At 49.0% G+C, this 13,894-nt stretch overlaps 1 protein-coding gene across 1 annotated transcript; it reads right to left on the bottom strand.

The window, feature by feature from the left end:
- Window positions 1–4: 4 nt before the first annotated feature.
- Window positions 5–13,226, bottom strand: HYOU1 (hypoxia up-regulated 1). Its single transcript, XM_058819123.1, has 24 exons — window positions 13,065–13,226; window positions 12,783–12,876; window positions 11,896–11,974; window positions 11,509–11,663; window positions 11,337–11,413; window positions 10,267–10,448; window positions 9,601–9,716; window positions 8,664–8,847; window positions 8,121–8,255; window positions 7,149–7,231; window positions 6,918–7,050; window positions 6,422–6,609; window positions 6,037–6,175; window positions 5,876–5,936; window positions 5,493–5,575; window positions 5,155–5,343; window positions 4,803–4,999; window positions 4,543–4,630; window positions 3,911–4,033; window positions 3,440–3,573; window positions 3,061–3,145; window positions 2,353–2,605; window positions 1,449–1,532; window positions 5–1,006 (listed from the first exon to the last, which is right to left on the bottom strand). The coding sequence occupies exons 1-24, from the start codon at window positions 13,126–13,128 to the stop codon at window positions 948–950; spliced, it is 2,985 nt and encodes a 994-aa protein (XP_058675106.1). The 5' UTR covers window positions 13,129–13,226; the 3' UTR covers window positions 5–947.
- Window positions 13,227–13,894: the final 668 nt, after the last annotated feature.

Here is a 13,894-nt window from a genome sequence, read left to right as displayed (position 1 = left end):
CAGCCCCGCTGGACGGGTCGCTTTTATTTTCGGCTGAAGAGCCAGAAAGGAGAACAATGTCAGATGCACATTCGCAGCCGTCGGACCCCGCTCGCGTGTGTGGCAGCAGCAGGGACGGTCTGAGGAGGCAGGAGGTCGCGGCCAGGGACTGGGACAGTCACACGATTAAATCGGTCCAAGTGCACAAAATACCGAGGAAGGAAGGCAGTTGCCGTTAGACTTTTCAGGTTGGTTGTTTGAGCCGTATCGCTGTCCTTGTGACTGACTACAGGATGTGCCAACACGGCCCATCTTTCCCTCTCCTCTGCATTCAGTGTTGCCTTTTCTGAACTTTAAAAACTATGAACAGAATCTTTTTGAAAAGTCTCGCATCATGGTTCTTGGACTCTGCTAGAGAGCACAGACAGTTTTAACAAACAGCCTATTGAAAACAGACACAGCCATATCTCAAAGCACAGATCATCTGCCTTCCCAATCTTGTTCCACCTTACCATGAATCCAAGTATTAATACACCTCCCACCAGCTGTGATCACACATTTGCTCAAAGTCAGAGTCTCATAGACAACAGCACTTCAGGTCTATATCCTTCTGCAATCATCTTCACAAGAGGTGGGACACAGAGCTTATGTTTCAGGTTACTTCCTACACCTTAAGATGTTTCTGCACTGTTTTCTCCCCACAGGAAAGTCACTTTGGTGACTTCTGTACTGAAACAAAGACAATTCTTGGTGGGCAGTCTGCCCCACATAATAGAAGAAAAACAAAAACCAATTTACTAAGTTAGTAGAGGCAAAATCCGCAGAAAGAACATAAAAATAAATTTACATCTCTATCCCATTGTGTTGCCATTGTGTTCCATTTACATCATGACTAACCAGGTCCATAAGAAAAACAAGAAAGTAACTATGAAATAAATAGATGCTGACACTTGAAGGACTTCAGGGTGTTACAATTCATCGTTTTTCCTGCTTTCTCTTCCAGCTTCTGCCTTCTCTTTTTTGGACCCTGCATAATGAAGCAAACTCAGTTTCAACACTGCAGTCGTTTTCACAGCATGCAAAGCAGTACTGAGAGTCTCTGACATTTGCAAAATTTGCCACAAAACTTGCAGTCCACGGTAAGAGGTTTTGGGGGTTGTTACTCATCTCCACGGGGCTGAAGCCATGAACCCTCTGGCCCTGTTCACAGCGCTGCCCTGGCAGCAGGAGAGGCACAGCAGCTCTAAGCAGAGCCTGTCTCACAGCCATGGGACTGGCTGCAAACTGCAGGGACAGGGGCACAAAGCAGCACTGGTGCATAAGAATTCCACTCTGAATGAACAATGGATGAGCAGTCAGGGGTTCTACTATCATATTACCTCTTACAGCTAAAAATCTGCAAAGGAGCCCCCAGACACCTTGCACTCGCAGCTCCCAATTTCCTGATTGTTAGCAAAACATTTACCCACCAGAGTCTGATCCAGGCTTTTCATCTATTGCTGCTTTCTCAGCTGTAGGAGGTTCCTTGGCTGGATCAATATCCTCTGGTTTGTCTATGTTTAAAGCAGAAAGAAACAGAAGTCAAGGGAGAACACACAGGAAACAAGATGCAAAGAGATGAGGTGAGCAAAGGTGAGGTTAAACCAGCCAGCTGTGGTGCCTCAGCAGGACTGTTACAGCTCACTCTCCCAGCAGATCACTCTACAGCTCTCAAGAGAAGCATCACAAAACTGCTCTGTATTCCCCTCTGAGTGCCAAGCTTTATGTCCTCAGAAGCCCTGGAGACTGACTGGTTGCACAGGCAGATGACCTTTGGAGCTGTGACTGTGAGCAGGATCCCTTGAGAGGAACCAGCAGGAATGCTGACAAACAGCACCCAGATTTAAAAGGACCAGGGCACTTGAGACCTGAGGATCTTAGAAAGTTCAAAAAACTAAGTCCTAATGCCCCAAGAGATTTTTTTTTTTTCCCTGGGTTCCATCTAGGCCACGAACCTTTCTCATCAACAATTCATTCTACTCACTGATCTAGGACAGGACTTTGAGTATTCAGCTCAGTACACTGAAGTGCAGTCAATGGCTAATCTTTCCTAGAAGTCAACAAGCCAGCAAGACAGGTACTGACTATCCTGGGAAATTAATAAATAATTTCTGTTTCTTCACAAAAAACCCAAACAAATGGTGGGGGATGAAGGACACTGCAATACATAGATTTTCCCAGCTGTCTTTGAAAACTGAGAGGAAACTCACCTAATCTCACAGTTAACTACTGTCCTCCCTTCTTTAACTCCCATTCAATCAAGAGAAACACCACGTATTACATATGGTAATTATAATAGGGAGTGACATACATGCTCCAAAGCCTGCTACTTACCTTCTTGTTTCCCCTCCGTGGGAGGGATAGTATTCTCAGTCTCAGGGGCTGCTGTAGTATTCTTGCCTGGATCAGTTTTTGTGGCATTCTTCTCCCTTTTGGGTTTGGGTTTTGCAAACTTGGCTTTATTCAGGAGATACTGCACTTCCCTGTCAAGGGCTGCTATCTTGAACTCTATATCTTTAGAGAGCAGCACAGGTTTCTCAGTAGGAGTAAGCTTGTTCTGTTCAGCCAGTGTCTCATTTTTCCAGATCTGTGGGACGCGAGGGAAGAGGTGCTTTTGGAATGCTTCTGGGTTCCAGGAACTGCTGTATATCACAGTATCTCCAAGTCACTGCCCCAAGCTATTCTGCTTTACTCAGGACAGCTCTCCTCTGTGCTACATTTCCACCAACCTCTCAGTTTACCCAGACACGGGAAAAAGAGAAACAAAACCCAGTGCCTGCCTTTAAAAACCGAGTGCAATCAGATCACTGGGCTCCACCCCCACCCTGGAGATGATTCCACATGCAACACAGGAACCACCATTCCTCCCAGACACAATGGGGTCAGGCTGGACATTAGGAAACACTGAAACACACAAAAGGTTTGCTGGTGGCACAAAAACAAAATGTGCACATTCTACTCCACGATCCTGAGTGAAAGTATAGGCCATAAGGCAAACTGCCACCCCCCACCCTCCTCCAGCATCACTCCATCCTTCAGTACCGTGGTTTCATTGATGGCTTTTTCCAGTGTACTCAGTTCCACTTCTGTGAATATCTGGTCAGACTCTGGAATCATTCGGGCTCCCCTTGTAGAAAAGAAAGCTTATTTTAGTTAAGCCAAGCAGACTGCACTTTGGCAACTCAGTGTTTACAGCTTCAGTAATACAAAAACATCACAACAACCATACTGGACCCTTCTTGCCCCCATTTTGGACAAGGGGCTGTTCACAGGTCCTGCAGAACAGGACACCGGGGAGCAGGGTTCTGCTCACCTTTTCTCAGGAACTGCCACTGACTTTGACATTCACTCTGGTCTCATTCTGATGGCAGCTCCTACATAACCAGTTGCATGACATTCCTTCCCAAAAGCCTGTCCTTACCTGAGAAAGATGGTGGAGTGATTGAGCAGACTTTCCAGAGCAGCCAGGCGTTCTGGCCACTTTCTCCGTTCCTCAACACGGAAGAAAAGGTTCCTACAAAGCTTTTTCAGCTCTGAAAGCTTGTCTTTCAGCTCCTGAAAATGGGGGAGAGGAGAAATGAGACAGTTAATTTCACCACTGTATAACACTGGCAACTTCAGAAGTTTTAACTTCATTTGTTTTTCACTCTATCAAATACACCATTTCAGTGCGGTAAAAAGAGCCACATGACAAAGCTTTCAGTCAACAGGCTCCTGCTGAAGCTCTTGTAGAAGCATCAATGGCTAGGATAACTTCTTATTTTGTTCTGTGCATAATGCTCTGAGGAACCAAGAAACTCTCAAGAACCAGATTACAAAGGCTCTGTCAGTCTCTGTGGTCACTTCCATGTCAGTGACAGCTGACTGGTGTCCTGACTGCACACAGTACTACCTTTGTTGCAGCTGCATAGCCCTCCTCCTCCATCCAACTGGAAGCCTCACTAAGCTTTTTGGAAATTTCTTCTCTCTGCTCCTCTGTCGAAACAAACTGATACTCCTCTTGGTAAAGCTTGTCCTAAAAAAACAGCAAGCAATGGTCAAACACCACTGAGCCTGGAACCATAAAACAAGAGCACTCACTTGTGATTGGGGTGGGCCGCTGCCTGCACCCTCCCAAATCTGAGCTCTGCTCCTAGCATTGCCAGGAGCACAATGAAACACACCAGGTGTAGACACACCCACATTCCATGATGGTAACACTGCAACAGTCATTATTTCACATACACTTCACACTAATTGTTTCTTCTACACAACAGTTCCTGAGAAGTTGTAGCTTCTTTACACTCTGGGGGCAATTGTTCAATGTTTTAGACATGCTGAAGGGAAACTTCATTTTGTATTGAGGAAACATGGGCCTGGGAAGCCTAATAGCATTAGGAAAAGTGAGCGAAAGACAAAACCTGGGCTCTTCAAATCAGTTGCCCCCAGCTCAAACAACTCCCCTGCACTCAGAGCAGCCAAAAGCTGTGCAAAACACTTCTACTGCTCTCCTGGAATTCTCATTTCATTATATCCCTCTCTTACCTGGGTCTCAAAGATGAATGACTCCAAGCTGTTGGCTGATTTTTCTCTTTCCTGTTTCTCTAGATCTCTGATTGTCAGCTCTTGGAGTCTAACATGCAAAGAGAACAAAAATCAAAAGTTAGCAAGTGCCCTTTGTTGAGCAGCACATCACACACACCAGCTTCTGAGGTCAGCAGTGCCCTGTGTGAGTCATCACCATCCCAAAGCAATTCCCTTCCTTCATCTAGAGTTCTAACTTAGCAGAGCCATTTCAAACCTACTTTTTCATCGAGCTCTTCAGTTCATCTTCCTCCAGGTCAGGCACATCATTTACATCCAGCTCCATTGTGATCTCATGGACAAGCTTCTGCTTCTTGGGTGCTTTGATTTTCTCCTCCTCTGATTTGGTAGCTATGCTGTCACTGGAACTTTTGGACAGGTCTTCCTCTTTTGCAGTTTCTCTGTTTTCTTTGGGATCCTGTAACACAAAGTACATTCTCAAGCCAGAGAACAGATTTTCAGATTCTGCAATTTTTTTCAAAGCCAGGGCACTTCAGAGGAGGGAGAATTCCACTGAGGAAATTACATTTCTTGCATACTAAACCCACCCCATTCCTTCAATCTGATGCTCACCTGAGGCTCTAATTTCTCGCCTTCTTCCTTTCTCTCTGACTCTACTTTTGGAGAGGCAGTTTCTTCTTGATCTGAAGTCTGCTGTTTCTCTTGTCCATGCTCTTCATCAGCATCTACAGTATGGCTTTTCTGGTCTTGTTTCTCCCCCTGCTCTTCTTTACCTGTTTCTGCTAGGCTCTCTTCCTCTTCCTGGTCATCACAAACAAGTAAAGGGAAAACAAAATTTATGTTTTAAATGCAGAAATTCCATGCAGTGTTTCACAGAACAGGTAATTCTACAGAACTGCCACAGCAAGACAAAAGGCCTTCCTTTCAGTAGCAGTCACCCTGGGGCTCACCTGAACTGAGTCTGTCAGGTTCTCTCCGGTCTCTGGTGTAGGGCCACCACCCCCAAACAGGCTTGAGATAGTGTTTCCAAGTTCTGATGATGGGAGACAGAAAATTCAGAAAGTTACATATCCAGAGGAGGAAAGTAATCTTCAGCTCTCAGTCCTTCTCCTCACAACCGCAACGATCACCAGGGCTCCCTTGGTGGTGTAGGTGAGCTTCACACACTCCAGACTCACACTTCTGCAACCTCCCTCCGTGTCCTTGTGTGCACAGACACACATACAGTCAGACTGTGTAACTTCCACACCCCAAAGAAACACAACACTTGTAGTTATTTCAGCCACTACAGGTAACAAAACAGTCAGTATGAATATCAAAGTTCCACATTTACTTGTCAGTGTTGACTCCTCCTCCAGCTTGTCTTCCACCAGGGTCTCAAACACTGATTCCACCTTGGAAATAGAAGCTCAGGATTAGTTTTAAGCAGGGACCAGAGAGAGGGATAAAATTGAAAATACATCAGCTGACAACCATCCCAATGGTGGTGCTTACCCGGTCAAGACTCAGTACACCACTCTCATCCATGTTGAAGTGTGCTTTGATGCCTTTGGATTCATAGTCTGAGTGCTTCTTGAAACTGTCCCCAACTCCCTTTAGCCTCACAGTAGTGAGATTGAGAGAACCAAAAACTCTGATGGTACAGAGACAAAAGCAGAGAGACAACTCAGGATAACAGTGCTGCAGAACAGCCAATCGCTGCTCTCATTCAGGCTGGTGGCGATGGGCAACTGCAAAAAGCAGGAACTGGCAGGGCTAAAGGACACGCAGCTCAGAGAACAGATGCGCCAGTGCCAGTCCCACGCACTGGCAATACATTTCCAGCCAGGCAAGTTGCATTGCCACAGAGCTGCTGGCCTGGGTGCTGGGCCCAACTCACCGCAGGTCATCCTGACTCAGGAATGTCAGATCTCCGTAGTTGACATAGAACTCAAAGTCATCTGTGTAGCGGTTAAAAGTGATCACTTTGCGCTGGGGATAGGGCGCCATGCGCTGGAACAAAATCCTCTTGTTATGCTTTAAACTCCTGGATTTATCATCCTCCTCAACTTCACGAGTAAACTCCACCTGCACGAAAAATAGAAATTAAGATTCAGCAACTGCAAACTGTGGCATCTTACATCACCAGTGTTCGGCTGCTCGGCCTCAAGGCTGGGGGCAGGCAAATATTCCTCAACTGGTGTTTGCATATGCCTAACTCCTTGAATACTGCATTTCTATTATAAAGAAGACTTCCTTCTGCTTTTGTTATTAGATTAGCAGAAATCTCTCCAGAGCTTCCATACTCAAAGGAAGCCATGAGGTTCCAGCCTGGATTGCTTCTCCCATCACAGCCCCATCATAGCTTGCAGAAGAGAAGGAAAACCAAAGGTTACCTGGATAGGAAATACAGCAGCATCCCGAACAATGAAGGGCTTCACCTTAAAGGCTTTGCTTAGAGCAGCTGCCTGGTAGACTGCACCCATAGCAGCAGCCTCATCAGCATTGATATTCTTGCCCAGCTCTTCTCTACGAAGCAAAAAGCAACACATATGAAGTTTGCAGCCTCTACATAAACAGCAGCTTGTCAATGGGAGACAGACTAGAAGGGGGCCTCACATACTCACTTGCCCACAGCTTTCAGCAAAACCTCCTGCACTTTGGGGACCCGTGTGGCACCTCCAACTAGAATCACCTGGTCAATTCCATCCTAGGGATTGGAAACAGTCACCTTGTCTTAAGAAAGCAATTTTGGAAAGCTAAGTCCAGGGCTTCCTTACGCTCCTGCCCCAGTCACCATGTGCTGACATGGTTCTTAGAGAACACCCACACTAGACCCTGCTGTCCCCGTGCAGGCCGGCACCCAACAGATCTCAGACAGACATCAGCCGTGCCAACAACCAGGCACCTGGGGTCAGGTCTGTGCAACAGTGACAACCTGACTGTGGCTTCAAGCCACCTGAAACATGGGACTTGATTCAAAATTACACAAACTAGCTCAGTGCCACAGGAGACAGTGACACCAAGAGCTGGCTGGATCTGAACAGACAGAAATCCAGCCTTTAAGAGGTAACTCAGTGTCTTGCACTGAACATCAGAGCCCAAAGCTGCTCAAGAGCTGTGGCAACCTACAAAGTGAGCATTTAACCCACAGTGACTCTCTCCAAAGGACTGCCTCAGGTTTGGTTCAACTGCAGCCCACAACAGAGCTCAATTTAGGGAGTGTGCAAAGGAGAAGCCCAAACATCCATAATTCTGTATCCAGACTCATTCAGTTAAAACTTCAGGAGTGAGACCAGAACCAGTATCCAAGACAAAAAGAGGAAACATCATTATTTCAAATGGAGGAGTAAAATGCTTTAAGATTAAGAAGCCCCTCCTCCAAGTCCCTAATTTCTGGTGGATAGTGCAGGGCAAGTGTGACACTCCTGCTTGACACTGCAGCAGGCAAACTCTGTAGCACCAAAATCACTGACACAATAGCAGGCATCTACCTCCGAACAGTCCTGCTAACACAACCACTGATGCCTCAATCATGATGTGGCAGTAGCTCCACACACACTAGCTTCAGGTTTGGTAATGCATTCTCTTAAACCCACCATGTTCATCTCTGCGCTACTCAGAGCCTGCTGCACGGGTCCTGGGACACGCTTGAACAAGTCAGAACACAAATCCTCAAATTCTTGTCTTGAGACTTTGGCTTTGAAGTCTATGTCATCCAGTAGTCCCTCGATCTGTCCAGAAAAAAACCCCAAAAAACAGTCAGAATGAAATTAATTGTGGAGCTTTTTCTACGCAAAATCTTTGTCCAGTGTGCAAAAAGTTCTGGCTTTTGTAACGCACAACAGACCTAACCACACTCATCTGAACCCTATCATTGCTAAGGTGATGAGAGGATGGAACATGGGTGTAACAGACAGCTTCTCTCAGTGAAAGTTTATTTAACATACTTGACACGAATAACTCTTCTTCAATCCACTCAATCACCGGTGCTACCAAGCGGGCACAAGCTGAGAGGGACCACCGGGAGCGATGCTCCTCAGCAGACCTGCACTGCAGAGGGACAGCGTTCCCTTACACCAGTCCTCAACCACCCCACACTCAGCCCAAAAAATGCAGGAACGCCCAGGAGAAGGTCAGACCTGTGCCATGTGGTCGGCATTGGCACTCAGCACAGTTTTCAATCGGTTGGCCTCCTTCAGCAGCTTGGCCATGGCCCGAGGATTTTTCTGGACATCTTTGGAAGGGTGCTGCTCATTAAAGAGCTTTGCCAAGTAGTCCCGGAGACGAAGCTCCATCTCTAAACCTCCAAGAGTACGGTCAAACCTGAGCAAAAGAATGAACAGAGGTGTAAAAACCGGAACCAAACTGAAACACAAACAAATTTCATGTATTATTTCACAAATATGCAGAGCAGCAAGTGGTCAAAAATAGGTGCAGTATTATCAGCTGTCATGACTGTGAAACAACAAAGATTGTCCCCAAAATAACACGTTATAATGAAAGAAAGATGGAAATAAGAGATTCATCACCACAACAGCCTTTCAACAGCAAATTTCATTATATTTTAGGTAAATGCCTTATTGCCAAGCATGTAAAACAGCCAAGAAACCAATGGACAACTGTATCGGGTCTCAGTATCTTGAAAACAGGAATATAAATGCTTTGGAATTAAAATTGCTGGGCTGGGTATGCACAGCACCATCCTCCTTATTTGGCAATGCATTGAGTCCACTGCATTTTCATTCCTCTCTAGAAGCATACTCCTCTTTTCCAACTGATAGACTTAAAAGATTACATGCAATGGAATAGGTTTATGTGGTTTGAGGCTAACAAAGGAAAGCTTAAAGCAAACTAAGTATGCTGGTCCCCTCCTAGGCTCCTGGAAGCTCTCAGCTACCTTCTGTAAAAGACAGCAATACCAAAATTATTCCCAACTGAAGCCTTCTTGCTCCCCATCAGCCATCCAAATTACTGTACTGAAGCTTCACTGCAAAATTCTACATGATGAAGATTGTGAAACAAATGGTTTCTTTTCTGAGACCTGTGGATTTTGTGCAACTTGTGTGGAATTCTTACCCAATGCCTTGGATCTGCAGTTGAGGTTGGGTTCCCGAGTCCTTAGTTTTCACTGTCTGATAAGTAACAATAGTACAAACAGTGCTTCCTGCTCCCATGTCGTAAAACATGATATTCTGGAAAGAAAAGTCGGGACAGTGAAGCAGAAACACCTGGACATCCCCCCACAAATAAGTAAAGAACCTTTCAGTGTGATACAGGCCGCAACTACCTACTCCCTGGACTACTTTATACCATTTTTGACCAAACACGGGTGATGTTCAGGGTTATGTTTGACAGAAGGAGACAAGAAAACTTCTAATCTATTTCACAGTCCAAAACCCAAAGTTTTGCTCTTTCTTCAGCCTCAGGTAAATCAAGTACTTCTGAGTCAGTGTTCCAATACTTCAAGTAGTTGCTGCTGTTATTTTGCCCAGCTGATGGGCAAGGACCAGGTTTACAAAATGGGAACTTCCAGGACCTGTCCTCACTCCAGCAGCTTTCAGGCTTCACCATACATGCACACAGCGTTTAATCTCTTTGTCTTATTGACAAGCCACATGAAAACAGAGGAGATTGCTTGATCAGCAGAGTCTACTTCAAGTTCTTTGCATTTCTTCTGAAGCACTTTCTCTCCTGCATGCAGGCAACTTGGCAGGACTCTACGCATCCCTCAAATGCACCTACCTGTGCCGTGGCATTGATGTCTTTCCTCCTAAAAACCCCATAGTTCAGCGCTACAGCCGTGTTGTCGTTGATCAGCTGCAGCACCTTGAGGTCAGCCATGCGGGCCGCGTGCAGAACCGCTCTCCTCTCGGCTTGGTTGAAGTAGGCAGGAACTGTGATCACTGCATCTTTGATGGGCTGTTCTGAAACAGTTGCAGGGAATTCCGCATCAGTGTAGCCACATGCAAAGACTTGTTGAGATGGAGTGACAGCAGCAAACCCAGAGGACCAGAGGCAAAGACCCACAAAGAATGCAACCCTGCAGCAGTAGCCAGGATCCCTAGGGATGAATCTCTGTATCCTGCTGAAACCAAGCAGACCTGGCATATTCACACAAAGCCACAAGTCTACTGCCTGCTCTTTCATGTGTCAGGATACTCTCAAATGCTCTGGGCAGCCTTCCATTCCAACAAATACTATCTTCATGGAGCCTTACACTGCCACTGCATCATATTCACCCTCCAGTAAAAAGTCTTTGGACTGGCTGGAGCATCACTGACCACATGACAAAACCTCCTAGTAATTTATCCACTTTTCATTACTATGGTATTTCATTAGTAACACAGCATGAAATACACACGACAGCATCCTCTCTGTTAGCAAGCCTCACAGCAAAGGGCCATTTCTGCTCTTTTAGTTCACCTCCAACAGCAAGTTTCCATCCAGAAAAGCTACAGCACAGCCTTCACAGAACCATTTCCACCCTCCCCAGCAGCCACATTCCATGTGCCTCCACTCTGATCATACACATGATAAAGAAAACACTTTTCTCCAGAGATTGCCTGTAAGGCTCCTTCATTGCAAGACTAGGTGGTAAACAGAGATAGAGATCCATGATCCCAAACTTGCATCATATTAGAAACAAATGATAACTGGATAGCTTCTAAGTCTTGCTTACAGCCTACAGCTGGAGAGAACCAATATCCTGTTTCCAAAAACCTTGGGTTTCTGAATGCTTTTGGTCTCTCCTCAAATCCTATAGTGCGTGAACTCATACACACATAGACAAGAAAAAGCTAAACCCTTCCAACCTGCAAATTCCTCAGCCAGACCACGTGAATAGTTCAGGACCATCCCCAGCATCTCCTCGGGAGAATACCATATCGTTCTGCAATGGGAAAGAAAATGATGGCATCAACAGCAAGCTTCAGAAGCCTGGTAGCTGACATCCATCCCACAAAGAACCTAAAAGCAGCCACTTACGGGGACAACTTGAAGATAACAGTCTGTCTGGTCTCATCCTTCACCAGCTCGTGCTCCGGGAAGCGGGACTGGTACAGCGCCACGTGGGGATTATCGATCCGCTTACCCAGCAGATCCTGGAAGTATCGGAACGCCACCTTGGGCGTCCTTATGGACTGCAGGAAAAAACACATCACCCACTTGCATCCCTTCAGTTACGCTGCCGTCAAAGCGATCCCTCCCAGACTACGAGGGGAACAACTCCTACTGTGGGAGTAGGAGCACACAGCCCCTACACAGAGCCCGTAACACATCAAGGAGATGGGGCACGCAGGACAGCAATAAAACACTGTCTCAGACCTTTGTGACAATGTGGGATACATGTATTCTGCAAACAGGAACTCTTACCATCCCCAGCGCACCATCACCAAAGAGACGCTCATTCTCCTTCAAGGAAACAGCCACAGGTGTTTTCCTTCGTGACTCCCTGAGAACAGAGAGGGAGGAACAAACCAGTGGAAAACGTGAACATTCCAGTCTCCAGTGAAGACAGATGTTGTTCCCATTCCAGAAGGACTAAGGGAAAGTGTTTGGAGAGGGGGGTCAGCCTCTGCTCAGGTGAGGGGCTACTAGACAAGGCCCCACCACCACCACCACCACTTCAGTGCTTTTGATGACACTATTTTTGCTTTCCTCCACCCATAGGCAAGGCAAGACAGTTCCCTTATTCTATCTATCACTGCTGAATTTCAGGGAGGTGGGTAAGAAACATCCTTGTTATCTCCAGACTCCCAGAAACCGAAGATGTTCCTAATCATATGCCCTCTCTCACCTGCAGATTCTTCACTCAGTGGCTTGAGGATGGGCTACAGCAGCAGCTGAATGCAAGAGATTTACCTGTGTTACAAGTGCGGGCTTTAAACAGCTGCAGCAAAACAAACCTAGCTCTGGGCTCCCTTAGGGGAACTAAGGATCAGGGGACTGGGTGCCCTTTTGGGTTGGCAACACAATGTGTTCTTAACCACGTGGGCTTTCCGCACCCGCTGGAAAGGTACTCAAAGCGCACCCGAACACCTTAAAGGTGAGTTAACAAAGTGCCCTGGAGGATGCCCCGTAGCCCCCACCCGGGCCAAGACCGAGTCACAAGCCTGCGTGGGAGAATGGGAGCCTTCCTCCGGCTAGAGAGGAACAGGGACGGCTTGTCCCGGCCAGCCTCCCCCGCCGTCCGCTCCCGGCGCTGGCGGGGGGCTGCAAGACAGGCCGGATCCCCCCGGGACCGTCCCGTGGCCGCTCACTTGTTCAGGACGATCTCCATGGGCACTCCAGGCTTCACGATGGCGATCTTCATCGACTCACTGCCCACGTCCACCGACATCACCGCCACCGGCTCTGGAGACAAACCCTCGGTGAGAACCTGCTCCCGGTGTGGGCGGCCGAGACAGGCAGGGGCCCGGACAGGGTGCTGGGGAGGCACCCACGCACCGGCCGCTCCTCCCCGCCGGCCCCACACCGTCGGCGTCGCGGCCCAGCAGGCAGCGCCCGGGGAGCTGCCGCCTCCCGCACCGTCGCGCACGTACCTGCAGCGGGTAGGAAGCTGAAGAGAAGCAGCCAGGGCAGCGCCCGGCCGGGAAACCGCGCCATGCTCTGAGGGCACCGCTCGGCGGGGCTCGGCTGCACTCGGCTCGGCTCGGCCCGGCGCGCGGAGCAGCCCCGCCGCGGCGGCCCCGCCGTCTGGCCCCGCCCCCGCCGGCACGCGGCACGCGCCCATTGGCGCGGCTGCCAGGGCCGGCCCCGCGCGCCAATCGCACAGCGCGCGCACGCCCATTGGGCCACGTCGGGGGAAGCCGGAAGCCGTCACGAACGGGAGCCGCGGCCCCATTGGCCGAGAGCAGGGGGGCGGGGCTGCGGGGGCCGCCTGAGCGGCGCGCGTGCAGGCACCGCGCGTGCGCTTGCGCGCGCCTCACGGCCGCCGAGCCACGTGCGAGCCGCCTACACCGCGCGCGCCCCCTGGCGGCCGAGAGGCGCCTCGCGGGCAGGCCGCCGCCGAGCCGCGCCCCCTGTGAACCACGCCCCCATGCTCCGCCCAGGTCCCGCCCTCGTTCGGCTCGGCTCGGCCAAGTTCGGCACGGCTCGGGTTCGGCTCGGGCTGGGCACGGCTCGCGTGGACCCAGCCGGGCCCGGTGCGGCCCCGGACCCCTTCCTCTTTCGAGCTCCGCCCCTTCCATTGGCCTGGCCCCGTGCCGATGTTCCGGCCGCTCCCCGCTGGTGGCTCCGGGCCCTTGCCGCGGTGCCCGCGATCTCTGGTGCTCGATGCCGTGCCCTTCAGCTCCCTCCCAGCCCAGCCCAGAGCTCCCCAGCCCCGGGGCAGACCCCGGTCCACCTGTACCGTACTGCCAGTTCAGAGCCC

Source organism: Ammospiza caudacuta, chromosome 23, assembly GCF_027887145.1.
Source record: "Ammospiza caudacuta isolate bAmmCau1 chromosome 23, bAmmCau1.pri, whole genome shotgun sequence".
NCBI classification, from domain to species: domain Eukaryota; kingdom Metazoa; phylum Chordata; class Aves; order Passeriformes; family Passerellidae; genus Ammospiza; species Ammospiza caudacuta.
Note: the sequence above shows the minus strand (reverse complement) of the source record. Positions and strands in the feature narration are given on the sequence as shown.

Excerpts from the sequence above, each read along its gene's own strand:
- HYOU1 (XM_058819123.1), bottom strand. The coding sequence starts at position 13,128 with ATGGCGCGGTTTCCCGGCCGGGCGCTGCCCTGGCTGCTTCTCTTCAGC. Across the intron at positions 12,877-13,064 it reads CAGCTTCCTACCCGCTGCAG|AGCCGGTGGCGGTGATGTCG; the intron begins GTACGTGCGCGA and ends GTTTGTCTCCAG. Across the intron at positions 11,414-11,508 it reads GTTATCTTCAAGTTGTCCCC|AACGATATGGTATTCTCCCG; the intron begins GTAAGTGGCTGC and ends TTCCCATTGCAG.